Raw genomic sequence first — 26,980 nt, 5'->3', positions numbered from 1 at the left:
GTTCATGTCTCCAGCCCATTTTTTGATGGGGTTGTTTGATGTTTTGTTGTTGAGTTGTGAGAGTTCCTTATATATTATGGATATTAAACCTTTGTCAGATATATGACTTGCAAATATTTTTTCCCAGTTAGTGGGTTGTTTTTTTGTTTCAATCCTGTTTTCATTTGCCTTGAAGAAGCTCTTTAATCTGATGAAGTCCCATTTGTTTATTCTTTCTATTGTTTCCCTTCTCTGAGAAGGCATGGTGTCCAAAAAGACCCTTTTAATACTGATGTCAAAGAGTGTACTGCCTACGTTTTCTTCCAGAAGCCTTATGGTTCCAGGTCTCACCTTTAGGTTTTTAATCCATTTTGAGTTTATTTTGGTGAATGGTGAAAAAGAATGGTCAATTTTCATTCTTTTACATATAAAATCTTTAAAAAAAAAAAAAGAAGAGGAGGACTGGCAGTAGTTAGCTCAGGGCTAGTCTTCCTCAAAAAGATAAAAGAAAAATAGTCTCTGGGCAAATGTCATTAGATCCCCAGAACTTACTCATTATAACTGAAGGCTTGTCCCCTTTTCTAAGCTCTCCTCATCTCCCCACCCCCTATGGTGGTTTCTTATGCACAACAGGTGACTGACACGGTCTAATATATTGTTTATAAACTGCTGATAGTTACTGTTTTTTTTTTTTTGAGGAAGATTGACCCTGAGCTAACATCTGCTGCCAATCCTCCTCTTTTTGCTGAGGAAGACTGGCCCTGAGCTAACATCCATGCCCATCTTCCTCTACTTTATATGTGGGACGCCTACCACAGCATGGCTTGCCAAGTGGTGCCATGTCCGCACCTTGGATCTGAACCAGCGAACCCTGGGCCACTGAAGTGGAACGTGTACGCTTAACCGATGTGCCACCCGGCTGGCCCCAACTGACAGCTACTCTTATGTGTTGAACTGTGGCTCCCCTCCCTAAAGAAAAGATATGTTGATATCCTAACCCCAGAATCTCAGAATGTGCCTTTATTTGGACACTGGCTTGCTGCAGATGCAGTTAGTAAGATGAGGTCATCTGGAGTAGGGCAGGCCCTTCATCCAGGAGGTCCAGTCTCCTTAGGAGAAAAGACAAATTTGGACACGGAGAAGGGCGCACTGAGAGAAGCTGGTCACGTGAGTTCAGAGGGAGAGAGTGCAGCCTCCTGGGGCCACCAGAAGCCGGGAGAGGCCAGCCAGGATGCTCCCCCGAGGCTTCCGGGAGACCGTGATCCTGCTGACATCTTGATCCCAGACTTCCGGCCTCGGGACCGTGAGAGAATAGATGTCTGCCGTCAAAGCCACGCAGTCTGTGTACTTTGTTATGGCATCGAATACAGTGACATGCATGAGAGGAAAATCGCCTTTAAAATGAACCTGAAAGGCACACACCAAACTCAGGAACGGGGTTACCTTAGGTGGAGAAGGGGGACCAGGCAGGCGAAAGGAAGAAAAGGGACACTGAGTTTATTTTTAGTGTCCTATTTCCCTAAACATCATCTGGACTGGAAATCATACAATGGTAACCTTTGTGAGTTCTGGGAAGCGGGACTGCAGGTACTGTCTGTTATATTATTCTCTGTACTTCAAAAATGTTCCAAAACAAGGAACAAAGCTGCAGTCAGAGGAGGGGGACTGAAGGTGCTTGAGAACAGGGAACATGTGAGTGGGAATAACAGAGAACCACCGAGAACCAGGGAACGCGGGCAGGGTGGACCAACGGCGTCCAAGTCAGTAGAGAAGAGTGTGTCTGTAGAAAGGACTAGAAAGAGGCCCCTGGATTTAGAAACAAGCAAGTCATTAGTGACCTTGAGTAGATGCTTCTCCAGGGAGGCGGGCATGGAAGCCAGATGGCAGGGGCTGCAGGAAAAGGCAAGTGATGCCCAGAGAGGTTGGCCCTGAAAGGAAGGTGAGGAAGAAGAGGGAGCTGGAGGAAGCAGCAGGATTAAACATAAGATTCTTTTTCTCCCTCCAGGTAGGAAGACCTTTTTTTTTTTTTTTTTTTTTGCTGAGGAAGATTCACCCTGAGCTAACATCCAGGCCAATCTTCCTCTATTTTTCAGTATGTGGGCCATCAGCACAGCATGGCCACTAACAGAGCGGTGCAGGTCCACACCTGGGAACTGAACCCCGGCCACCAAAGCAGAGCATGCTGAACTTAACCACTAGGACACCAGGGTTGGCCCTAGGAAGACCTTTTTTTAAAGAAAGGAGGGAAAGGTGACCTCCTACTGGGTTCTTCTTAAACATGTGATGAGCATAGGACCCTCTGCAAAGGAAAATTAGCTTCAGACAAGTTATTCCAGACCACTGGCATTTGCTTTGGGGGCCCAGAAAATCCTGGGCATTGGTGTAGTGATGGGGTTCAGGGCAGGCCGCCCCAAGATGCGCCACAGTGGTACGTGGATTATTTCGAGCTGAAGACAATAAAGGCTGAGACGCAGCAAAAACATTCGACCTTCCCCAGCAACTGCCTAAAAGAAATTTAAAATAAATTTTGGGAACAGGCTGTCACCATAGATAACTCTGGGCTCCAGCAGACTGGGGGGATCCTTGATAAGCCCACTCTCATCAAAGTTCTATTTACCAAACATTTGCTTTTCCATTGCCATGAGGGTTGCCTTCCTCCCCTTTGAAGCCCCAAACTTGTCTGCAGCTGAAGATGCTTAAACAGGCAGCTTCGGCCAGCTGGCTGAGTTACTCAGTGTCCCCTGAGTTTCTCCCGTGTATGCATGCTATTAAAGTTTGATTTTCTCCACTGACCTGCCTCTTTAATTATTTGACCAGCCATAAGAAGCTTAAGGAAAAGGTGGGGGGGAATCCTCCCGCTTCCCCCACAGTAGCTTTGCAACTGCCAGCGCGGTCACCCACACTGTCTCGCTCTCCCCCAACCACCCAGGAGCTCGCAGGATCCAGTGGGTGATTTGTAGCTGAAGAAACAGTCAGGCCTGAACCTTCACACGCTCCCTGTCTAGGTCACAGTCCCGGCTTCACCTGGGGAGGGGGGCTCTCCTTCCCCCCGGCTCAGAGTCTCTCCCACCACAGGCACTTTCTGCTGGCTGCTCCACCTGCACAAAGGGGACAATTTAGACCTACTCGCAACCTTGCAGCAAGGCTTAGTTTGTTTATCAAAACCTATTCATCACCACCCTCTGGGGCAGGAACGAAATCTCAGTCCGATGCCCAGGGCCTGTGCCCTAAGGTGCATGCAACAGGCAGTCAACACAGGATGCCTGAAGTTCTGTTCCGGAGAGGGCGCCCAGAGCACAGAGGGAACAGCATTCGTCTGCCAGGGAGCCTCCCAGCCCGAGTGTTCGTTCCGCGAGGCCCCAGGTCGCTGGGCCCCAGGAGCTCTGCAGCCTGAGATGCCTTCGCCCCTCCACCCCCGGAGCCTCCAGGGCCCTTCCGTGAGCAGCCGTCCCCTTCTCCTTGGACAGGGAGCCCAGAGGACACACAGTGGTCTCGGCAAACAGCGCCCGCGGGGTTCTACATCAGCATTCCTCCAAAATAAATACACGCTGAATAGTTTGGAGGCATTTCAAGGTTTACTCTACGAAGAAAGGAAGGAGGAAAGATAGCAGTCGTCGCAACTGCCAAAGCCAAATTTTCGCTCCCAAGTTGAAACGGCGACGACTGTCCGCCGTTCAGATACAAAATAGCATAAGCGGTTTCTTGCAAAACTGAACAGTATCCCGGGACGGCGCGGTCAGCGCCCCGCCGCCGCCTGCTCTGCTCCCCCGCTTTCTAAGCACCAACAGCGTCCCGGGAGGTTTTTCACAGAGGCTCGTTTAAGGCGAACGTTGTATAACGACCTTGACTACTGGCCACATTTGCTCCCACGCAGATGAGGACAGGGACACAGCTGGCAAGGCGCTGTGGACGGGACTGGCCAGGTGCCCGCGGCTCTGGGGTCACCAGCGCCCCCGGGCCCGGGCAGCGCTCCGGGCTGCGAGCCTGCGGTCTGGGCCGCCCATACCAGGCCCCGGGGGTGGCAGGGGGCGTGGGCAGGTGGAACCGCCGCCCGCGACTTTCCTTCTCGCCTCCAGCCGCCCCGGGCGCGGCGCTCCGCCCGGGCCCGCATCCTCCCGGCCGCTCCGGGAGAGGAGCTCCGGCTCTTGCGCCAGCGCCGAGCCCGCGGGGGAGCGGGGCGGGCCGGGGCGGGGCCGGCGTTCCGGAGGGCCGGGAGGCGGGGGGAGGGCCGGGGGGCGGGGGGCGGGCCGGAGGAGGGCCGGGGCGGGGCCGGGGGCGCCTTGGGCCCGGCGCGGACCGCCGCGGGCAGGACACCCGAGGTGGGCGCCGGGCTGGGTGCCCCGCTCCTGCCCCGGCGGGGACGCGCGCTTCCTCTTCCACGCGCCGGGGCGTCCGGACGGGAGGGTCCCGGCGGGTCTCCGCAAGTTCGGGTCCCTGCGAGTCTGGGTCTCCGCGAGTGCCGGGTCCCCGCGAGTCTGGGTCTCCGCGAGTCCCGGGTCCCAGCGGTCTCGGGGGCTGCGGCCGGTTGCTCCGATTGCGCCGGGGACACACAGACCGGACAGGCGCCGGGAGCAGGAGGGGGGCATCCAGCGGGAAGATGAGGAAGCCCGACGGGAAGATTGTGCTTTTGGGGGACATGAACGTGGGCAAGACGTCGCTGCTTCAGAGGTACATGGAGCGGCGCTTCCCCGACACGGTCAGCACGGTGGGCGGCGCCTTCTACCTGAAGCAGTGGCGCTCCTACAACATCTCCATCTGGGACACCGCAGGTGAGGGCCAGCGTCTCCGGGGCCCACGCTGTCCTGGGGCTCCGCAGGGACGGGGGTGGGTGAGGGAAGCGAGGGCTTCCAGCCTGAGAGAAGCGTCCCAGGGCAGGGTCTCCCAGGATAGGGCCCCTCACCCCGGGTAAGGCCCCCTCCCCCAGGGCAGAGTCTCCAAGTCAGGGTCCCCCAAGGCACGATTCCCTCAGAGTAGGGGGTCCCCCAGGGCCGGTGTCCAGCGGCGCACAGGGCCCTCATATGGCTGGCGACCCCGGGTAGGACATCAGGCTGAGGCCATAGTGTGCGACCACCCCTGGCCACCCTCTGTTCCCACTTGTTCTCCGTCGCTGATCAGCCACTCAGTGCTTCTTAGTGACACTCCGGGTGACTCTTGGAAAGCACCACTGGCTCCAAGGAGAAGCTCCTGGTGTCCTGTGTCCCCATGACGGTGCTTGGCTCCAGAGCCCACGGCCCTGCGCTGCGCCCGCTGATGTAACCAGAGGCATTTAAGTCGCCTCAGGGACAGGGTCTCCTCCAGGGGAGAGCAAAGCTGTGTAATCACCCCTTCTTCACAAAAGAGGAAACTGAGGCACTGCAGGGCCTACTCGGCAAAGTAGGAAACAACTCAAGGCTGCCCCCTGTCAGTCCTGAGCGTATCTGCATTTTCCGGCTTCTTGATGGTCGGCTTGATCTCCGCTGATGTGTTGTGGGGGTTAGAAGTGATTTTCTGTAGAAGCATTCTTAAGATAAGTAAGGAATTACTTTAATGTGTGTAGTATTTGTAAATTTTCAAAAGTACAGCCCCCAGGGCATCTTGATTCAAGCTTTCAGTTTCGAAATTACACTGGTGTTTATAGTGTTACAGTAGAAAAGGTTTCCTTCCCCATGAACATGAATGAGACACTGAGTGAATAAAGAAACTGTAAACGGTATGGCAGGTTTTCCGTGAGCATGACTTTTTAGAAGGCTGAAACACTGTCTGATTTTTTTTATGTCAGTGCTTTAAAAAGTGATACACATCCCCAAAGGTCCTGTCCAGAATTTTTAAGTTGCCAATCTGGGCACGCCAGACTGCCAAAGAAGCGAGATAATAACGAATTCCCTACGTAGAATGAAGTGAAGGAGGTCACCCACCCTCGTCCCTCCTGCTTTCTTCACTGCTGACTTTTTCACTGTGGAGGTTCACGGCTTGTCTAACTCACTTGCAGTCAGGCTGTGAAAACAGCGTCTCCTAGGTACAAACGTGCCTTCTCTGCTCTTTTCCCAGCTCCAGGTGCACAGGGCGGCTCCTCTAGGACCCTTTCCTTGAGCTGACTCCCCAGCACCAAGCACTAGCTAGCGATGCAGTGCACGCTCTGGAAGTCAGATCAAGTGAACACGACTTGTCCGCCCGTTTGGTACAAGGCTGGCCTTTGGCCCCTTTGGTTGTCTGACTGGACTTCACTGCTGTCCTTGGTTCACAAGACAAGAAGGTGGGATGGGCGATGGGGGACCCAAACACAGAGCCCGGAAGTGGCGGCCATCAGAAGCTGCTGTTTACCATGCAGTGTGTGTTTCTGGAACAAGAGCCGAGCTTTGGTTGAGAGCTGGCATCCCCAGCAGGGAGGGTATGATGTGGCAGTGTAACTTGGACTGGCCACTTTTTTCTGCAGTGACAAAGATGCGAAGCAGCCAGAGTCTTGATGGCCAGATGATTTTGTAGTGCAGCCGACGAGATGTGTTAGATACCCTGCCCGGCTCCAGGTGCCGCGAGTGTGCGTGCCCTCAGGCTCTCTCCAGGCCCTGTCCCCACGTGCTCACCTCCTGTGTACACACACTCGGGGGACCGAGGCTGAGTCAACAGTGCCGCAGGCCACCTCTGTGCCTGGCTCCCTGGGGACGGTGGGCTGTGGGTGACTGGAGGGAAAAGACAGGTATGAATAGGCACCTTTTCCGTAATCCTTGCTGGAAATTCAACACTTGAACTTTTAGGGCGTCTTACTTTTGTCCTCCTTTCGTCTTGCTCTTAAACTTTCTTTCCATTCCACAGGCGTTGTTTTCTAAGTTGTGTGCACGTTAATTTTCCTAACGGGCGGGAGGATGAGGACCGGCTAGAGGATGGGTCGTCTCTGGTCACACGACGTGGGTGGGGTGGGCGTGTGCTGTGGAGGCTGTTAGGATGTTTAATAGTGACAGCAACAGTGAAGGGGCAGAGTTTCTGTTTTGCTGCTGGCGTGTCCTTTCAAAAACCAAAGCTTGGGGCCGGCCCCGTGGCCGAGTGGCTAAGTTTGCGCGCTCCACTGCAGCGGCCCAGGGTTTCACTGGTTCGGATCCTGGGCGCAGACATGGCACTGCTCCTCAGGCCACATTGAGGCGGCGTCCCACATCCCACAACCAGAAGGACCTGCAACTAAAATACACAACTATGTGCTGGGGGGGAGTGGGGTTTGGGGAGATAAAGCAGAAAAATAAAGAAGACTGGCAACAGTTGTTAGCTCAGGTGCCCATCTTTAAAAAAAAAAAAAACAAAGCTCCTGGCTTGACGCCTGCGGGGCAGAGTGGTGGGTGGAGCTGGAGAGAGGGGACAAGGTCTGCCTGGTAGGTTAAAAGTAGGTTACTGTATGCGGTTGACACGCATCCTTCAAAGGGAGGGAGGACAGTTTGCGTGTTAGGGATGGGGACCTGGAGGCAGGTGGAAGGTGAGCGGGATTCAGACTTCTCTGTCCAGGTGCATGCGTGTCCCTCCACCATGCCTTTGTGGCTCAGGCCCTCGCCTAGTGGGGCAGAGGGATGGGGGGTGGTCCCCATAGGTGGTTTGGTAAGTCCCGGAAGCAAAAGGAGGTTGCTGAGATGAGATGGCCCCACAGAGCTTACCAGCCTCCCCTCTGCCGGTCCTTCGGGCGGCCGGAGGCGTCCCGCATGCCGGGCGCTTGTTCAGGCCTCTGTTCTACAGCTGTGAACGAGCAAGCCGGAGTCACCGTCCCGGGGCTTTAAGCTCCAGAGGCAGCGGAGAGCCAGAGGTGACAAGTGACATCGTCTCATGTCTGATGATTGTTTTGAAGAAAAGTCAGCAGTTCGATAAGACGGTGACCACTGTGCCCAAATAGACCCCCCAGAGCCCTGGGAGGCTGGATGCCCCCCTTGATTACCCTTCCTTCCTCAGGGTGCAGCCCCCGGATCTGTCCCAGGAAGGCTGTCCCTGACACCACACCCCCTCTCCTCAGCTTCCAGCACGGTGTTCCTCATTTCCATCTGCGCTCTTGCCAGGAGCGCCCTGAAGGTCCTTGTCCACCTGTGGTCCTCGTGCTGACTTTGGCTCTGAGATGACACAGGCTTGCTCTTCCACCTCCCTGCTTCCTTCCGGGCCCTCACCGCAGAGCTGTGGACATCCCTGTTTCTCCCAGCAGTCTGTTCAAGGCCGTCTGGGCTCCTTCTATCACGTGTCTCGAGTTCTCCCAGCCTCTGCCCGTTGCCCCATTCCAAAGCCGCTTCCACATTCGTTACAGCAGCATCCCGCTCCCGGGGCCAGAATCTGCGTTAGTTTCTTCCTGCGCCGTAGCAAATTTCCATGAACGCAGAGGCTTAAACACACACAGGTCGGAAGTCCCCAAGGAGTCTCCCTGGGCTGAATCCAGCGTCGGCCGCGCTGCGCTCCCTTCTGGAGGCGCCGGGGACAACCTGCTTCCTTGCCTTCTCCCGCTTCTGGAGCCTGCCCGCATCCCTCAGCTTCTTCATCTTCCATCTTCAAAGCCGGCGGTGGCCGCTTGAGTCTTTCTTTCATCGTGTCACTGGGACCCTGACTCTCATGCCCTCTTCTCCCGATTTGAGGACCCCTGTGATTACACTGGCCGTCCTGACAATCCAGGATGGTCTCCCTGTGTTAAGGTCGCTGGTTAGTGGTCTGAACCTGTCTGCACCCTTCGTGCCCCCTTGCCACGTAACAGAACACACCCACAGGCTCCAGGAATTAGGGCGGCTGTGGGGGGCATCGTTCTGCCCACCACAGCCACTGACCACCTGTGTGATTTTGTGGCTGTGCCACCTCCCTCCACCTCATTTGCCTCATCCATAAAATGGGGACAATTGTGGCACCCATGTAGCACGTCGTTGTTAGGAATTGTTGAGTTAATATCGGCAAAGTGCACTTAGCAACACCTGGCAGGAGGCAGTGTGGTGTTCCTGTTTGCTCGATGGACAGTCATCTCCTGGCTCTGGCTGCGTACGACCAGCCACCAGCAAGCACGTCACAGAGGGACGAGAGAGGCCTGAGCTGCCCCCAGAGGTCGTCCTGCAATGAATGGAGAGAGCCAAGAGAGGGGGGATTCAGAGAACTTGGGTTAAGATCTTTCTCTTGAACGACTTCAGTGCAACCCAGGAGAGGATGCCAGAGTTCCCAGTTATGAGATCGTGGTGTCTGGAGGAGGGAGAATGTAGTTGCTCATGCTGTGAAGTTAGCTAAGAGGTCTTGGCTGTCTGTGGCTGAACCGAGGGCTAAGGGCCTGTGAGCAGCTGTGCCATCCCTGGGGGAGCATCTCTGAAGGATGGGGTGGCACACAAGTGAAGATGCCAGATGAGATGGACCGTCCATCTGAGGACCATAAGCCCCACATTGCTCTCCTCTCACTCCGCACAGAAGCCACAGCCCCTGGCCCCGCACTCAGGCAGCTGCTCCTTGATCCAGGGATGGCAGGGACGCTGTGTCCGAAGTGAAGTTAGTTCATGTTGGAACAGGTGGGAGGCTGCGACCGAGCCTGGAGAGTGAGTGGCTCTCTTTGATGGGGACTGCAGAGTTGCTGGTGGCCGATACTTTGGGCTGGCCTGGGAGATGGCACGTTTCAAAGCCTTGAGAGATTGGTGCAGAAGTGGGTAGACAGCCCGAGCAAAATGTGGGCCAGTGGATGGGGGGCTGGGTTTTAGCTGGCTCTTCTGTTATCCTCAGTGGTTACTGAGGTCCTGATATGGCGACCCCCAGCCCGGCAATTGCTATTTGCACGACAGGAGAGCATCTGGTGGATCACATCCCCTTTGTGTAGATCAGGGCCCGCACTGGTCGTTGCAGGTCGCTGTAAATAAAGTTTTATTGACACACAGCCGTGCTCAGCATTTCCACACTGTCTGTGGCTGCCTTCACATTTGGCCAGAGATGATCACATATTGGGGTATACGGGGTAAATATTCAGGTTCAAAACTGATTTGCCAACAACTAAAGCAGCCTGACTTCTGGCCTATCACACACACGCTATACATCTGCTTAACCATTAAAGTAAATTTTAGGATGCACTCTCTCAAGATCAGAAGGCAGACTTCCCCGCCTGCACCCTGTTGGTGACGCCCAGATTAGTCCCTTTCCCGACATCAGGGTCCTGTTGACCTGCTAATTTGCAACTGAACACCTCTGAGACTTTGACGAATGTGTATCTGTGAGTGTTTAATGTATGCTCTTTGTTCTAAGAATGGTGTGAGACGTGAAAACCATGCTTCTCCAGAACCTTCTGTCCTGGAAAGGCCTTCCTGGGTTACAATCCTCACTCTGGCTCAAGTAAACTCCCCTTCTCCCTCCCGTCCGGACAATGGTTGTTGATTATTTTGCGCTGACAGTTTGCAGCAGCAGAGCTGAGTTGTTGCGACAGAGACCACGTAGCACAGAAGACAAAGGACTTACTGTCCAGCTCTCTGTGGACACAGTTTGCTGACCCCTGGTTGAGGTCAAGTAAAGGGGAAAGTGCTTCCCTAAATGTCCTTTCTGTCGTTGCAGAAACTCCCCCAAGAGTTTAGCACTTGGTGGCCAAGGGACCCATGACTCACTTAAACTCATCGGGCGGTCTCAAGTTCTCCTGCGTCCACTCTGAGCTGGACGGGGTGAGGGCGGGGCCTGCACGGAGACTGCAGGAGCTCCTGCTGAAAATTCTTAGTTTAGGCTTGGGATCTGGAAGCTAAGCCTGCAAAGCCTGTGTTAGGAGGGCCCACATCTTTGTAGGTGGGCCCACGTCTTTGTAAGTATGCGTCTACATCTTTGTAGGTGGGTCCACATCTTTGTAGGTGGGTCCACAGTTTGTAGGTGTGTGTCCACATCTTTGTAGGTGGGTCTACTTTTTATTGCTACTGAAAACTTTGAATGGGTGCTCTCTGGGTGTAAGGCCTCATTTGCAGAAAGCCTCTGCTTTTCTTGATCAGAAACAGTGGCCTGAATGTGAATGTGGGTGTTAGGATAGGTGGGAGAAAATCGACTGTTCTGGGTTCAGCAGGCAGACAAAGTGGCACTGTACTAAGAGATTTCAGAGAACAAAGGATGCCTGTGAGCAGCTGCACGTGCTGGGAGGTCAGCCCAGGGTCCTCCTGGAGGGGGCGCCCAGCATTCTGGGGGTGGAAAGAGGTATTTAAGGCCCACTAGTTGGAGTTGATTCAGGGGAATTTTTTTTTGAGGGTGATTAGCCCTGAGCTAACATCTGTTACCAATCCTTCTCTTTTTGCTGAGGAAGACTGGCCCTGAGCTAACATCCGTGGCCATCTTCCTCTACTTTATACTTGGGACGCCTACCACAGCATGGCTTGACAAGCGAGGTGTAGGTCCACACCTGGGATCCAAACCGGCAAACCCTGGGCCGCTGAAGTGGAATGTGCCAACTTAACCACTGCGCCACTGGGCTGGCCCCCAATTCAGGAGAATTTAAGTAACGAACGTCAACCGTATTCTTTAATGCATACCTGAATCATATTTAATGTCTGGGAGATAATTCCAGGCCTTGTTATCTGTAAGTTGGCAGGAGAAATAGAAACTTTATGATTCCAAGTCAAACTTGCCTCTCTTGCTCCATTGAGAGTTCACACAACTTCTCTCTCTGTGAAAAAGAAATTTCACACACACATGCACATGTGTACATACTCAGAAGTTTAAATGCCTGTTTATTCTTAGAGTGACAGCTTCATCACTGTGACGACACCTTTCCATGGTCCCATGGTCCTGTGCCCTCTGGCCTCGGCAGGTTCCAGCATCCATTTCTCCCCAGGGGCCCAGACGCCTGTCTCTTCCACACATCGCTGAGGGTGTTTTTCTCTTGGCCCCCTGGATCCAGTCAACGTGGCTGCTCAAAGCCCCTCCCAGCCTTCCTGGATTATCTTTCCTCTCCTCCTCCTGTTGGCCGGGACAGGTGCCTTAGAGCTGCCCCGGAGTGCCCTGTGTAATTCATCATGTGCGCCGTCTTCCTTCTGTTCTCGCCTTCACTTAAGGCTTCCCTTTCTCTGGGAGTGTCTCCTCTCCTGGTGATGCCCAGCTCAAATTTATCCCATCTTTTGATGTCACTTATTTCATGAAGCACTCCTTGGTCATCATAGCAGAGGGAATTCCTGCTACCTCCACACTCTGCAACACGGTGACCTGGGGTCCCTTATTGTGTTCTACCTTCTATCTATTTTTGTTGCTTGTTTGTCTTTCATCTGATTTACAAACTCTTGGAGGGAAGATAAGGTTTGATTCATTTTTATGTTCGCTGTAGAATATAGCATTTTACGCTACAGTATTTTTTAAACTAAATTTTTGCTGAATGAAATTGTTGAAAGCAATGGGAAAAATTTGGAGAAGCTGAAATTAGTGATTTTATTTTCTTAACGATGTATTGACTCTGAATGATAAAATTAGTATAAAAATATCATTGTCATGAGCCCTATAATGCTGCTAAAAATAGGCCAGTGTGTGCCTGGCAAGGAAATACTTGTCTGTGGCATTCATTATATATGTCCTTAAAACAACTCTTTAGGAACTCTCATCTCTTTTGACTTGGGTTTCATTAAAAATCTATTTAGAGGGGCTGGCCCCGTGGCCGAGTGGTTAAGCTCATGCGCTCCGCTGCAAGCAGCCCGGTGTTTTGTCAGTTCGAATCCTGGGTGCAGACATGGCACTACTCATCAAGCCACGCTGAGGCAGCGTCCCACATACCACAACTAGAAGAATGAAGAATATACAACTATGTACCGAGGGGCTTTGGGGAGAAAAAGGAAAAAAAATAAATCTTTAAAAAAAAAAAAATCTATTTAGAGATGAAGAGTAACACACCAGGACTTTGCTTTGGAGAAGATGGAGCAGACGTACTTTTCCCTGTTCTTCCCATAAATTACAGCAAAAAACTTTGGATGTTAGATATAAAACAAACATAAGAAGACTCTGAAATGTGGAGAAAAGGCAGACAGGCTGGGACCTTGGGATGCAAAGAATGACACAGAGTGAGCTCTCTGGGTGTTCTTTTTGCCTCACGTGTCCCAGACTCAGAGCTGGAGAAGCCAGAAATTTAGAAATGCCGGAGGGCACAGGCAAAACAAGAAACAAAGCCTGCTCTCTCACCAAAGGACCAGGAAAGAGGAGGCCTAGCGGCACAGAAACTTGTAGACAGTAACTGCTGTACTGCAGCCAAACACACAGAAAAAACAGGGGCCACACCACCCCCACCAGCACAGCCGAGGGGGAGCCAGGGCTTCCACAGCCCGGCTGTAATGGGGCGTCCACTAGGATGCACTCCATCCTAGTGGACTACAGCACCACTAGGGTGCTGTCAGGGAAGGCTGAGAGGGAGCCAGGCTCTCGTCCCCACTTCACGGTGCAAGTGGAGGCCACATGGGGAGCTTGGACATCTGCCTCCACCTGCCAGGAGAGAGGTAGTGCCCACCTGGTCCCCTCAGCCCCTTCGAGATGGTGTCAGATGAGCCAGCTAAAATGGAAGGTTTAAGTAAGATCTGGAGTCTCATAACACAATACGAAATGCCCAGATTTCAGTCAAAAATCCCTCGTCATACAGAAACCAGGAAAATCTCAAACTGGATCAAAGAGACAATCAATGATGCCAGCACTGAGCTGACAGATGTTAGGGTTATCTGACAGAGACTTGAAAGCTGCTGTCCTAAGAATGCTTTGATGAGCATTTACAAACACACTTAAAAAATAGAGAGACTCAGCAAAAATAGATTAAAGAAGATCCAAATGCAAATTTCTGAACTGGAAAACACAATAACCAAAATAAAAGGCTCAGTGGATGGACTTGCCAGCTGAATAGAGGGGAGGGAGGAAGGAACCCGGGAACTGGGAGAGAGAACAATAGACATTGCCCAGTTAGAAGTACAGAGAGAAAATAGATGGGACGAAAATGAACAGAGCCTCAGGGACCTGTGGACCGAAGATATAACGCTGTATCGTCTGAGTCCTGGGAAGAGAAGAGGATGAGTGGGGCTGACAAAGTGCTAGCAGGAATCATGGCTGAAAACTCCCCAGATTCTGCAACAGACATAAACCTGCAGATTCCAGAAGCTGAAAGAACTCCAAAGAGGATAAACTCAAAGAAATCCATGCCAAGACACATCATAACTAAACTCAGGAAACTAAAGACAAGGGAAAAATCTTGAAAGCAGCCAGAGGGAAAAATCAGAATGACAGCAGATGTCTCCTCAGAAACCATGGAGGTCAGAAGGAAGTGGCATGCCTTTCAAGTGCAGAAAGCAAAGATGAAGAATGTTGATATAGAATTGTCGTTCATCTCCAGTCCTGAAAAGTGACTCTGTCAAGACTTGCTTCTGTTATAGACGTCACAACGTTGACTCGTGGGGCATCCAGGTTGCTGACTCACAGCCCCCACTGTCCTGGAGGCCCCTGCTTGTACAAGTAGCAGGATTTATCTTAGCCTCCTGGGTGCCAGACATCATGCTTAGTGCCCTCTGGGCCTTGGCTTGTTTATTTCTTACAACTCCTTTGTGTGGTTGGTATTTTTATCACCTCCCTTTGGCAGACCAGGAAGCTAAGGCCCAGAGAGGCCACAGAACTTGTTCAGGTGCGCTGGATGCTGAGGAGCCCAGATCTGAGGTTGGCTTTCTCTCAAAGGCTGTGGTTTCCTTTCCACCCTCCCAACACTCAGCCAGTGCGGCCAGGCACTTCCCTTTGGTGGCCTCCATGGGCAGAGCACTTTCTCAGACACTCTGCCGTTTGAACACCAAACTCGGAGATGAGATTAAGATGGAGACTGGCTCTTTCATGCCTGGACAGTCAAACCCCACATCAAACAGAAACAGAACAAACCAAACAGTACCCCAGGTGGCTGACAAGAACACAGACCTGCCCACCTTGCCCCCCAGCCTTCGTGAGAATGGACTGGGGCGGGACTGAATTGTGAACAATTTTAGATGACAATTGATTGGCATTGACATGTACAACTTTTGATTTAAATGGCCTACGTTAGAAGAATTTGCAGTTGATCAGTCTGATTTCTCATCTGCCCTTTTTTTAAAATTTTTTTTTTTTGAGGAAGATTAGCCCTGACTAACTACTGCCAATCTTCCTCATTTTGCTAAGGAAGACTGGCCCTGAGCTAACATCCATGCCTATCTTCCTCTACTTTATATGTGGGATGCCTCCCACAGCATGGCTTGCCAAGCAGTGCCATATCCGTGCCCGGGATCCGAACCAGCGAACCTGGGCCACCAAAGTGGAATGTGCTCACTTTAACCACTGTGCCACCAGGCCGGCCCCTCATCTGCTTTTTGAAAGAGGGTAAGGTGTGGGGAGCTCACCGTTTTCCTCAGTTCCCGATATTCCTTCTACTCCCCACTATTGAATACCGACTTTTGTTTCCACAACGCCCAAACCCAGGCCTCTGAAAGTTCCCTGTGCTGGAGAACAGGCCTGGCTGACATGAGCAGCAACCGGCCTGGAGTTCTCAGCCTAGGTTGCAAGTGTGTGGGGTGCCACTGTGTGTCTCCAAGGCCAGTCACGTGGGCTCAGTGGGATGCCATCACTTTTCTAGAGCAGATTGGGAAGGAAATGTTTGTTTGGTTTTGTGTTTTTTGGTAGAGTAACATAAGGCCTTTTCTTTCTCAGATGCTCCTATGTTTATTTGAGGAACTCCTGCTTCAGATGGTAGTGCCACTCAGGAAGGGTGGGGTAAGAGCAGGGGGTGGGGAGGGCCTGGGCAGCCTCCTCGTGGCTGGGACCTCACCAGTCCACACAGCCCTTCAGGCTGCCACGGTCTTTGTTCCTCTCCCCCCAACCTCTGTAACAGTTGTGTGTGTCCTTTGTTATAATGACTCGGTTTTCGCTTAAAAGAAGATGCCTTCGTCTCGCCTTCTTTGGGACGTAGGCCCTTGGAGCTGCTTTCAGCAACGTTGTGAGCACTTGGAAGAGGTGTTGAGACGGCCTGTTTCAAGGCTGCTCTGAGGAATCGTGGACCTTCCTCGGAGCCCTGAGCTCTTTCAGCTTGGAAGCCCTGTAGCGGCTGGGCTGCGTGTTTCTGACTTACGACTCTCAGCGAACTTCTTTCTTAGTCTTTGTTGTGGCCTTTCTGTCCTCAAACAAACGAGCAAACAAAATGTATATATTACTGGGGAACATGGAAAACATGGGAAAGTTGCCATAAGTTTGTTTTTTCCATTATTTTTTAAAATTAGGGGTGCACATATTATACATTTTGGCCAAGTGCTTAATGACTGAGTGTTAAATTGTTAGAATTTTATTGAAAATCCTAAGCCATGAAAAGTTTCCAAATTGGGCATTTCTTTTTGTTCTCAATACGCATTTATTTTTTGTCAAACATATGTTAAAAACTAATTTAAATATATGTTAGCAATTTCATTAGTTTAGGAAATCTATAACATCTTTACAATTCTTTTTTTTTTAATTTGAGTTCATAATAATTTACATCAATGTGAGATTTCAGTTGTACATTACTTCTTGTCTGTCACCACATAAGTGCTCCCCTTCACCCCCTGCGCCCACCCCCCACCCCCCTTCCCCTGGTAATCACTGAACTGTTTTCTTTGTCCATGTGTTTGTTTATCTTCCGCATGTGAATGAAATCATCTGGTGTTTGTTTTCCTCAGACTGGCTTATTTCACTTAGCATAATTCCCTTCAGGTCCTTCCATGTTGTTGCAAATGGGATGCATTTGTCTTTGTTTCTGGCTGAGTAGTATTCCATTGTCCATATATACCACATCTTCTTTATCCAGTCATCAGTCGATGGGCGCTTGGGTGGCTTGCATGTCTTGGCTATTGTGAATAATGCTGCAATGAACATAGGGGTGCATATGTTACTTTGGATTGTTGCTTTCAAGTTGTTTGGGTAGATACCCAGTAGTGGGATAGCTGGGTCATATGGTATTTCTATTTTTAGTTTTTTGAGGAATCTCTATACTGTTTTCCATCCAAACTGGCTGCACCAGTTTGCATTCCCACCAGCAGTGTATGAGGGTTCCCTTTTCTCCACACCCTCTCCAACATTTGCTATTTTTAGTCTTAGTGATTATAGCCATTCTGACAGGTGTAAGATGGTATCTTAGTGTAGTTTTGATTTGCATTTCCCTGATGATTAGTGATGTTGAACATCTTTTCATGTGCTTATTGGCCAACTGTATATCTTCTTCGGAAAAATCTCTGTTCATATCCACTGCCCATCCAAATAGGGCATTTTCTTGAAAGACGTGTGGCGTAAGTGGAATTAAATAAGTAAAAATGAAATCTTGCTCTTGAAGATGGTTCTATGTACTGTGAGTGCCAGGGCATCAAATACACTCAAAGATTAGAATTATAGTATTATCTATTATTCTCCCTTGAATTAAAAGTTTAAAAAACATTCGTTGGATCCAAAGAACTCAACCTTCTAACTAAAGTTGCCTAGCTAATGCACTCGTCTTTATTTTTGTCTTCTGCCGATCTATTCCCATATTTATCTTTTTGAAAATTCTTAATTTTATTATTAACAGCTTCCACAGGCATCCAGAGTTCTTGTGGTAGATAAACACTTACACCTAGTATAAGAAGCTTTTTTGTTCCAGGTTACACCAGAAATGCTTACCTGTATTTGAAAGCACGTGTTCAGAGATGGAGAATAAACTGAATGGTACGCTTGGTGCAGACTGATCAGCTAGCACACAGGCTGTGGCCTCACACGTCCTTCAGGGATCCCCCCAAAACCGGCCATCATCTCTACAGCCTCCCCAAGATCCGGCTCCATCGCAGATTTTGGCCAATTAGTAGCTGATGTTAACAAAGCACTGACGATACACCAGGCTGTTTTCAACTCTGTATGTATTTAACTCACATAATCCTCACTAGGGCCCTGGGAGGGACCGAGGTCAGGTCCTGTGTAAGTTTACACAAGCTGGGCAGCAGCTGAGTGCTCTGGGCTAGGCCAGCTGCCCCGGGGCTTATGGACTTAGTCACCAAGCCGTGCCGTGTCCTTCACAGCAGTGACATCTACTCTAAGGAGAGAGTGCATGGGCAAGAATGCTCTGTGTACAATACACAGCGTGGTGAGTACGGATCATGGTACATCCTGTTGGTGCCCCGACCTGCAGAAGCACTGCTGTATGCACAGGTGGAGGGTTACAAATGCCCCTGCCTTCGGGCGGTCTCACAACCAACAAGATCAGTGTACCAAAATGCCTGGTCGCTCAGTGCCTTCCCCATGCACAGTTATATGACTTTCTACCCGCGTCTTCGTGTCTGAGAGTTGCCTTCTCATTTGTACAGAGCCAGCTCATTTAGTATGTTGTTCGACTTACCCTTAAGACAGGTCCCGGAGCCGTCCCTTCCCCTGGGCTCGCTGCCCTCTTTCTGGATGACCTCCTTAGAGAAGGCGCCCTGGAGCGCTCAGACAGCGCCATGGGCCCGGCAGCCTCATTTGGTGGCGGTCCAGGTTCTGATGCACCCGAGTCCTGGAGAGGGAAGAGCACCTTCCGGGCTTTGTGGTGCAGAAGCTCAGCCTGTCCTGTGCACACTCCAGGTCGGTCGAAGCCTGCGTGCTAGGAAGCTGCCCGTGCTGGGTCTCGGCACGCTTCAGAGCCCCGCAAAGACCATGAGCAGCCTGCAAGTCGCTGTGTCCTTGATAAACGCTGGTGTTTCTACTCAGAAGTGGAAGGCTCAGGTGTGACTGTGGGTCCTATGGAAAGCCGTAGTCTGGTGCATGTCTTCAAATGTCTTGTGCCACATCAAGAGAAAGATTCAGAGCTGCCACCCTTCACTCATGGCGGCGTTTGGGAATCAGTAGTTTTTCTTGATGAATCAATTGGGGTGCTTTATTTTATTTTTGAGGAAGATTGGCCCTGAGCTAACGTCTGCCACCAATCCTCCTCTTTTTGCTGAGGAAGACTGGTCCTGAGCTAACATCCATGCCCATCCTTCCCTACTTTATATGTGGGGCGCCTAACACAGCATGGCTTGATGAGCGGTGCATAGGTCCACACCCGGGATCTGAACTGGTGAACCCCCGGCCAAAGCGGAATGTGCAAACTTAACCGCTGTGTCACTGGGCTGGCCCTTGGGGTACTTTTTTATAAGGATTATTCTTTCCGTCTCTGAGTCTCAGTTACCTCATCTTAAAATTGTAGCAAACCTTATTTACTGGGTTAATTATGATGCTTATACCAGATGGTAGCTGAGAAAGGGCCTTGCCCGCCTCACAGCCTCTTAGCACATAATGGATGTGGTCTTCTTCCTCGGAGCTCAGAATACCTGCCTGCAACTGTAAAGGGGAGGAGGGTTAAGTGGCTAGGCTTTTCTTGTGCCTGTCTTGTGGGTTTCCTCTGATTTGCTGAGGAGTAACTTAGACTTCTCGTCAAGTATGATGTGGGTTCCACGTTTAGTTGCAGTCTGCGTAGTTCCAGCTTCCAGGCGAGGACCAGGCGACTCCCCGTTTCTGCCCTCAGATTTGGGATTACAGAACTCAGAAGTGAAGTGGGAACACTGTTTCCAAAGTCAAGGTATTGTAATCTCTAATTGCTTAAAAATGAAGAATGCTGGGTATAAAGGGGCCCTTCACTTAGCATTGAAGGGTGTATTATAGTCTCTTATTGTCCCCTTTTCACATGTCGTCTTGTCCTTCTTTTTTGGGGCGGGGGTTTTTTACTATCTCCTGATTTTTGCGCTGCCTCATTTTTTTGTGCTCCTCCATGCTCCAAGGTGCCTTGTGGGGCCACCTCGGTTACCGCCCCAGCACAGTGACCTCCGCGTTCGTTCTAGTTTTAGCGTCGTCAGCGCACAAGCGAGTCCTCAGTAAGTGTGATCCGTGTGTTCATTCATTCAGTCAACGCCTCCCACACGTCAGACACTGTGCCCAGCTCGGGGAACAGTGTGAACAAAGCCCACAGCCTTTCCTGCTGGGGTCTGAGTCGGTGTGGAGACTGGCGACAGACAGAGCACGCATAATACGCTTGTCGTAAGCTCAGTGAGGAAAGGCTCAGAGGTCACAGGACAGTGGGCCTCTCCTTTGGATTGGAGGGTGTGCGGTGGGTCATTTTTCCTTGTGGAAAAAACAGCTTTGCCTCCATTTGCACATCCCTTCATTGTTCTTTGTGTTTTTCTACCTGCATTCCTCTTATCCTCCATACACTCTGCTGTTCCTGCCGTATACTCATGCGTCCGTGCCTTCTTGATGTCCTTGAACCGATTATGACATCTGTCTGGCTCCCTCATTAAATGAGCTAAATAGGATCTTTAATGTATTTATTCTTCGTATCTGTTTAAGAGTCGCGATTTTGCCCTTTCTTGGACATTGTCTTTTAATACGTTTCAGGGTGGAGTTGCTTAGACAAGCGCTTGTCCAAATCGCGTCCCCGTTCTCACAGCATTCGGAGGCCCTCCACCGCCGTTAAGCCCTTATTGTCGGGCAGTTCCTCACCCGGGGCCTTGCACACCACTGTCAGTGTGACGAGCTGCTGGCTTCTCGGGGATCCTTGAGCGGCTGCGTGAGTGCGCGTGGCCTCTGCTTCAAGATCCGTAAAGGATGTGCGCTAATAGAGGGGAGGATGAAGTGGAATTGAGTGTGTGTACATGAAGATGTGCGTGCATGTTGATGAGTATGCATGCGTGTACGTGTGTGCACCTGTGTGTGTGTGTGCACGCACATGTAGCTTGACTCTGCCCAGCACTTGAAGTCCAGTCTCAGTCAGGGTGGGCTCTGACGGCAGTTCCTAAAGAGACCGCTCGCCGACTTGGTTAGAAGAGTCAGATTCAGTTGACCCAAGAGGACTGGTGAGGACACCGAGCCCAGGACACCTGCGTCAAGAACCAGGCGCAGAGAAAGCAGTTCTTTCTTTCTAACTGGCAGCTTGTCCCCCAAATGAGAAGTCAGAGTGAATGGAGGACGTTTTCAACACTTTCTAAGTTGCCGTCATAACTGGAACCGCTCTGGGAGGACCTTGCGCTGAGTAGATTAGAATGGTGTGTGATTTGCATATCACGGTGCTCAGGGAAGCGGCAGTGTATTGTGTCTGGGCTTATTATAAACCATTTCTGGGCTCCTTGAGGACACTTTGTTCCCACTCTTTGAAGCCTGTTGACCTATTATTTACTTAGCTACGTACCTTTTCTACAGCAATTGCGAAAGCACATTCCAAACCTGATTAATTTCCAATCTGATTAAGTCTGGTTAGTTACCATGTAGCCACAGGTGCCAGCAGCTCAGGAGCGAAATTCGAACACCTGGCAAGTGTTCCCGTCTGCAGGTTGAGCTCCTGCAGCCACTCTGCAACTGTGACGAGGCGCAGAGTATCAGGAAGAAGGCAGCAGAGGGTGCAGTGCAAAAATGGCAACTCAGGTTTGAGTTGCAGAGTCAAGTTGTGTTCAGACTCTATCTCGTCTTGAGTTGGTGAGAGCTGGCCCTAGAATGCTTGAGGCTTTCCAGCCTTGCTCCTGCAAGTGAGCTGGCAGCAACAGAATCCAGGTGCACGCAGACCCTCTGAATCAGAGGCTGCATCTCAACCAACTTGCCAGGTGATCCACAGGCCAGGTTGAAGAGAAGCTGCTCTGGGCTTGTGCTGCCCCGGCAGAATGAGCTGTGAGGAGAGGAGGGCAGGGGTCAGGCCGTGCAAGTTTTCCGGCATTCTTAGTAGGTGCTATTTTTACCTGCAATTCTATCTCTCTCTCTCTTTCTCTCTCTCTATCTTTAACCATACGGAATTTTTTTTTTATTGTGTTAAAATACACATAACATAAAATTTACCCTTTTAAAAACAATATTTTATTTTTATTTTTTCTTCTTCTTCCCAAAGTCCCCCAGTACATAGTTGTGTATTCTAGCTGTGGGTCCTTCTAGTTGTGGCATGTGGGATGCTGCCTCAGCGTGGCCTGATGAGTTGTGCCATGTCCATGCCCAGGATCCGAACCGGCAATACCCTGGGCCACCAAAGCAGAGTGCATGAACTTAACCACTCGACCACGGGGCCGGCCCCTAAAATTTACCATTTGAATCATTTTTAAGTGCACAGCCCAGTGGCATTACGTGCACTCACCCTGTCGTGCAGCCATCACCACCGTCATCTCCAGAACTTTTTCATCTTCCCAACTGAAGCTCGGTACCTGTTACACACTAACCCCCTCCCCCTTCCTCCGGCCCCTGGTAACCAGTGTTCTGCTTTCTGTCTCTATGAATTTGACTATTTTAGGTAATTATTTAAAACTTTTACTTTTAGGCACAGCATAATATTGTTTTACTTAAGTATGATAAGTTGTAACAAAATACTTTAAGATATTGATTTAAAGGGGGTTTAGCACTGTGAAGTCAATAAGATTGTATCCAGCTATTCCGCGGTTGCCTGGGAATCATCCTGGAAGGCATTTCTCATTTTATGGTGTCTGTCAATGGATCGTGTACAATTCGGGGAATTTTATTAGAACACAGTCTGTTAAGCAAGAGATAGCTGGACACTTTACACATCTGTAAAATCCTGTTTCCTTAGGATTGTTCAGAAAGGATTTAATATGCTTCCCTTGAGAGAGAATTAACAGGAAAACGTTTGTTCTCTGCCATGTATTTTTGCAGAAGATTTTACATTATGGAGAAGAAGAAAAAACTAATCTGTATAGCAAAGCTGTTAGAAATAACTGGGGGGCCAGGCCAGCCCAGCCTGATGGCACAGCGGTTAAGTGGGCACGTTCCGCTTCAGCAGCATGGGGTTTGCCGATTCGGATCCTGGGTGCAGACATGGCACTGCTTGGCAAAAGCCATGCTGTGGTAGGCGTCCCACAAATAAAGTAGAGGAAGATGGACACAGACGTTAGCTCAGGGCCAGTCTTCCTCAGCAAAAAGAGGAGGATTGGTAGCAGATGTTAGCTCAAGGCTAATCTTCATCAAAAAAAAAAAGAAAGAAAGAACTGGGATATTTACTGAATGGGGTACTCCAGACAACAGGCTAATCTAGATAACTAAGTATTTCTAAGAGTTTTCTTAATATGGTATTTTCAGTTCAGCCTTGACTTTGAAACAAGTTAAAACTTGCTTTAAAAAGTCTGAAATGGTTTCAGTTTGCTGCTTTAATAAGTAGAGAATTTAGCAAATAATTGAATTTTTCTTTGATAATCTCATTCTAAAAATTAATTATCACAGGACAACAGAGTATCTGTTGAAGGTAAAGGAGATTGCATTAAATATCCTGGTATGTGAGAGTTTTTTTTAAAGCTAAATCTGTTATGTAAGTGTATTTTCTTTGGATTTGCCTCTTTTTCTTAATATTAGAATGTTAAAGAACGTCTCTTTATTGAGTTATTTGGTCTTGTTTTTGAATGATTTTTAGTAAATTCGTGTCTGAAAAAAGAGAAGAAATTTGAGTATTAAGTTCCAGTTATTCTTATGTAATCGTAGTAATTAGTTCAGAAAGCCCCATCGGCGCGTCCCGGTCAGGGACTCATTTCTGTGCAGTTAACCATTTGAGCGGTTCACATGGCTTATGACACGTTCTTTGATTTTCAGTTTTCAAATTACCAAACAGAAACAACAGAAGCGACACGTATGCTGATTTGTGTGAAAATACATTGTGGATGTGTTTAAATGTGGAAATAGATCCATTTTTTGGAGACACTCTTCCTCTCCCCCATGTGTTGCTGTTCCATTAGTTGGGAATCGTTTTGGGTTTGGGTCCTCTGTTTATAGAAGGAAGGAAGTCTCCTTCACAGGCGTGGGTTTAGATGTAGTTAGACGTGGCTCACTTGTCCCCAGTAGTTCAGTCCCACAGGGCTGTTTGTCATTTTGCTACCGGTGTAAGTCCGCGGGCTTCCTGGACTAGAAGAATAACCATCGTCCTTCGTGTCCCGGAGCACAGCTGTTTCTGAATGCCTTTCCGTGGTCACAGCCTGTTAAGAACAAGATCAGAGGAACTATAAATGCAAGCCACTAAGTTGGATTATTGGATTTTAATTATTAGTTTATCTTTAAAATGTTGCCTAATCAGCTCTCTAGTTAGTGTACCATTAACTGGTGTTGAGGGTTTCGTTCTTCCTTTTGGCAGAACACTTTTTTTTCCTTTTCAACTTCTGCTCTTTAACGTCCAGCTGACGGCTGCCGGCTCATCGTCTTTCCTGGCTCTGAGTTTTCACGAGGTTTCTCCTGTACGGTGGCACGTCCCCATCGTGGGGGCTCTTACCTGGGGGGCATGACGGGAAGGACCTGGTCTTAGGGTCTTCACTGGGAGATGGTGACTCCCCGCTGGGGTTGGTGAGGCCAAGCCTGTGTAGATGAAAAGTGCATGGTGGACTCCAGCCATCTGCCAGGCAGCGTCACTGCCGTCTGGGGACAGTGGACGGATGGTTCCTCCAGGCTCGTCCACATGGCGGCCATGCTGGGAGAAGGAGCTGCCCCGTGGGAGCTGCTTCCACTGGGAGGTCTCGGTGTTTTTGCTTTTTGTACTTCTCTTGCCTTTTTGGGTTTGCTCGATTTCTGATAACAGAGGCATAACAGGGGTCATCCCGTTGTTATTCCTTCTGGATTTTGAAATACTGGCCTTCTTTTTTTTGAACCAAGTCCCCTTCCGCATGCCCATCTTAGAGCAGGACTTGAAGCTGACGGTGTAGCATCGCTTAGGAACGGGGCTCTGGACCCTGATGGCGGGGTCACGTCCCTCCTCTGTGGTCGAGGTCTGTGTGCCACGGCGCAGGTACATTCCTCAGGCCTGGGGGAGAGGATGAGACGGCAGCCCCCCAGGGTGTGGGGTTTAAATGATGGGGCCCACAAAGGGCTTGGTGCCGGTCTGCGTGTAGTAAGTGCTGTGACAGTGTGGGCGACGGGAAAAGGTGCTGATACTCAGTGTAGTCACCGCAAGAGCTAGAATAGCGTTCATCCGCTGCCGTTCTGCTGGACGAGGAGGAGCTCCTTATCAGGGACTCTCTTGGACACCCTGAAGCCTACCTGCCCTTCATGGGACGCTGCATTGTCACACGGGTCTGTGACAGCTTCTCCTCTTAAGATGCAGACAATTCTACCACTTCTTTGGCTGGATAATTCGTTCGTTTTTCTTTGATATGTTTTCCAGCAGTTACCACCTCTTCCCTCTTGTATTTCTCGGGAAAGACAGCAAAGGGCACTTGGATGGTTTGTTTCTTCTTGTGCAGATCAGATTAGAGGGTGAAGATGCTTCCTCACGGCAGCACCTGGTCGAGCCAGAAACAGGGGAGCAAACTGAGACCGTCCAATGTGGAGGCGTCCGCGTGAATTCACTTGGTGATCTGGGGCTCGTTTTCAGGAAGTGAGCAGCTGTGCTGACTCTGGCTCGGCAGACGGTGCGTGATTCTTCATCTTTGGGATGGTTATTTGAGTTCACTGTTATCTGAACCGTCCTTATCAACTTCTCCTTCAGTGTGGTTCACCGAAGTTCATAATTTTCTGGGTTTTTCTCCCGCTGGCAGGGAGAGGAGGAAGTGGCGAGGGGAAGGAAGCAGAAACTTCTCTTGGCAGTCTGACCCCTTCGCATGGATGTTGTTCTTGTTCCATTTGTGACCTTTGGTATCTGAACGAAGAAGCCATCCGTCTGCAGCCCAATTCAGATCTCAGCGGAGGCGGTAGTTTCCTGGGGCAGTTGTGACAAAGTTCCACACACTGGGTGGTTTAAAACATCAGAAATTCATTCTCTCAGTTCTGGAGGCCAGAGTCCAAAATCAAGCTGTCGGCAGGGCCACGCTCTCTCTGAAGGCTCTGGGGGGATCTGTTCCGTGCCCCCCTCCTGGGTTCTGATGGGTGCTGGCGTTCCTCAGCTTGTAGATACATCACTCCAATGTCTGCCTCTGTCTTCGCATCATCATCCCTCTGCGTGTGTCTGTGTGTTTCTACTCTTTCTTTCAAGGACATCAATCACACTGCATTAGGGACCAGCCCCAGGACCTCATCTTAACCTGGTTATATCTGTAACAACCCTATTTCCAAATAAGGTCACTTTGACAGGTCCTGGGGGTGAAGTCTTCAACATATCCTTTTGGGGGACACAATTCACCCCCTGGTGGGGGGCAGGGACTACATTTGTTATTCCATTTCTTAACCTGAGGTGGTGTTCCCTGGCCTCTGGCTCACCTTCAAGGAGAGAAGTGAAAGGCCACGGTTGAGGACTCTGAGCAGCCAGAGCATCCTGGGTACCACTTTACCTGTCTGGGGCCGAGAGGCAGGACGTGCTCAGATGCTCATCACGTGCTTATCGAGCTCGCTGCTCAGAAGGATGTTGCGTGGGCTGCAGTGCTTTACGGCCACCCGTAAAAAACGAGCTGCACAGGGCGTTTTGTGGAAGGGCCCACAGCCCAAAGGGGCTCAGAGGCAGGGGGGAGGATGAGATTTGGAATCTGGAGAACTGGGCTCCAGCCCCACCATTTGTTGGCTAGTGATGTTGGCTGTAGCTTGGCATCTCTGAGCCTGGATTTCCAGATCATCAGAAAGGGGAAAGATGAAGACTTCCTGGGGTAGGTGCAAGGATTAATGAGGATACAGTATGTGGAGCTGTTTTATAAGTGAGCCCCGTGTCAGTGTCAGTTATTAGTTTCTGTGACTCAGCAGGTGCTCCATCATGCATGTGACAAGTGGTCCCTGAGTGTCTGTGTGTCCAAGAACTGTGCTCGATGCTGAAATGAACAGGTGCAGGTGATGTCTGCCCTCAAGGACTTGAGAGTCAACATCTGTGCTGTCCAGAATGGTGGCCAGCAGCCACATGGGGCTTTGAACACTTGAGACGTGGCTAGTCCCAACTGAGAGGGGCCCTAAGGGTGAAATACACACCTGACTTCCAACTGTTAGTACAAAAAAAGGGAAACTATCTCAGGGTTTTTATACTGACTGTATAGTGAAATGATAATATTCTGGGTCTGTTGCGTTAAAGAAAATATAATTTTGAAACTAATATCTGGGGCTGGCCCAGTGGCGCAGGGATTAAGTGCACACGTTCTGCTTCCGTAGCCCGGGGTTTGCCAGTTTGGATCCTGGGTGCGGACATGGCACCGCTTATCAAGCCATGCTGTGGCAGGCATCCCACATATAAAGTAGAGGA

At 50.2% G+C, this 26,980-nt stretch overlaps 1 protein-coding gene across 1 annotated transcript in view; it reads left to right on the top strand.

The window, feature by feature from the left end:
• The first annotated feature begins 4,235 nt into the window (after nucleotides 1-4,235).
• RAB20 (RAB20, member RAS oncogene family) overlaps nucleotides 4,236-26,980 on the top strand; it is a 35,105-nt gene continuing 12,360 nt past the window's right edge. The window contains exons 1-2 of the mRNA XM_070578493.1: nucleotides 4,236-4,403; nucleotides 4,437-4,748. Coding sequence (XP_070434594.1) covers nucleotide 4,403; nucleotides 4,437-4,748 — 313 coding nt within the window. The 5' untranslated portion in view covers nucleotides 4,236-4,402. The remainder of the gene's footprint in view (nucleotides 4,404-4,436; nucleotides 4,749-26,980) is intronic.

Source organism: Equus przewalskii, chromosome 16 (genome assembly GCF_037783145.1).
Source record: "Equus przewalskii isolate Varuska chromosome 16, EquPr2, whole genome shotgun sequence".
NCBI classification, from domain to species: domain Eukaryota; kingdom Metazoa; phylum Chordata; class Mammalia; order Perissodactyla; family Equidae; genus Equus; species Equus przewalskii.
Note: the sequence above shows the minus strand (reverse complement) of the source record. Positions and strands in the feature narration are given on the sequence as shown.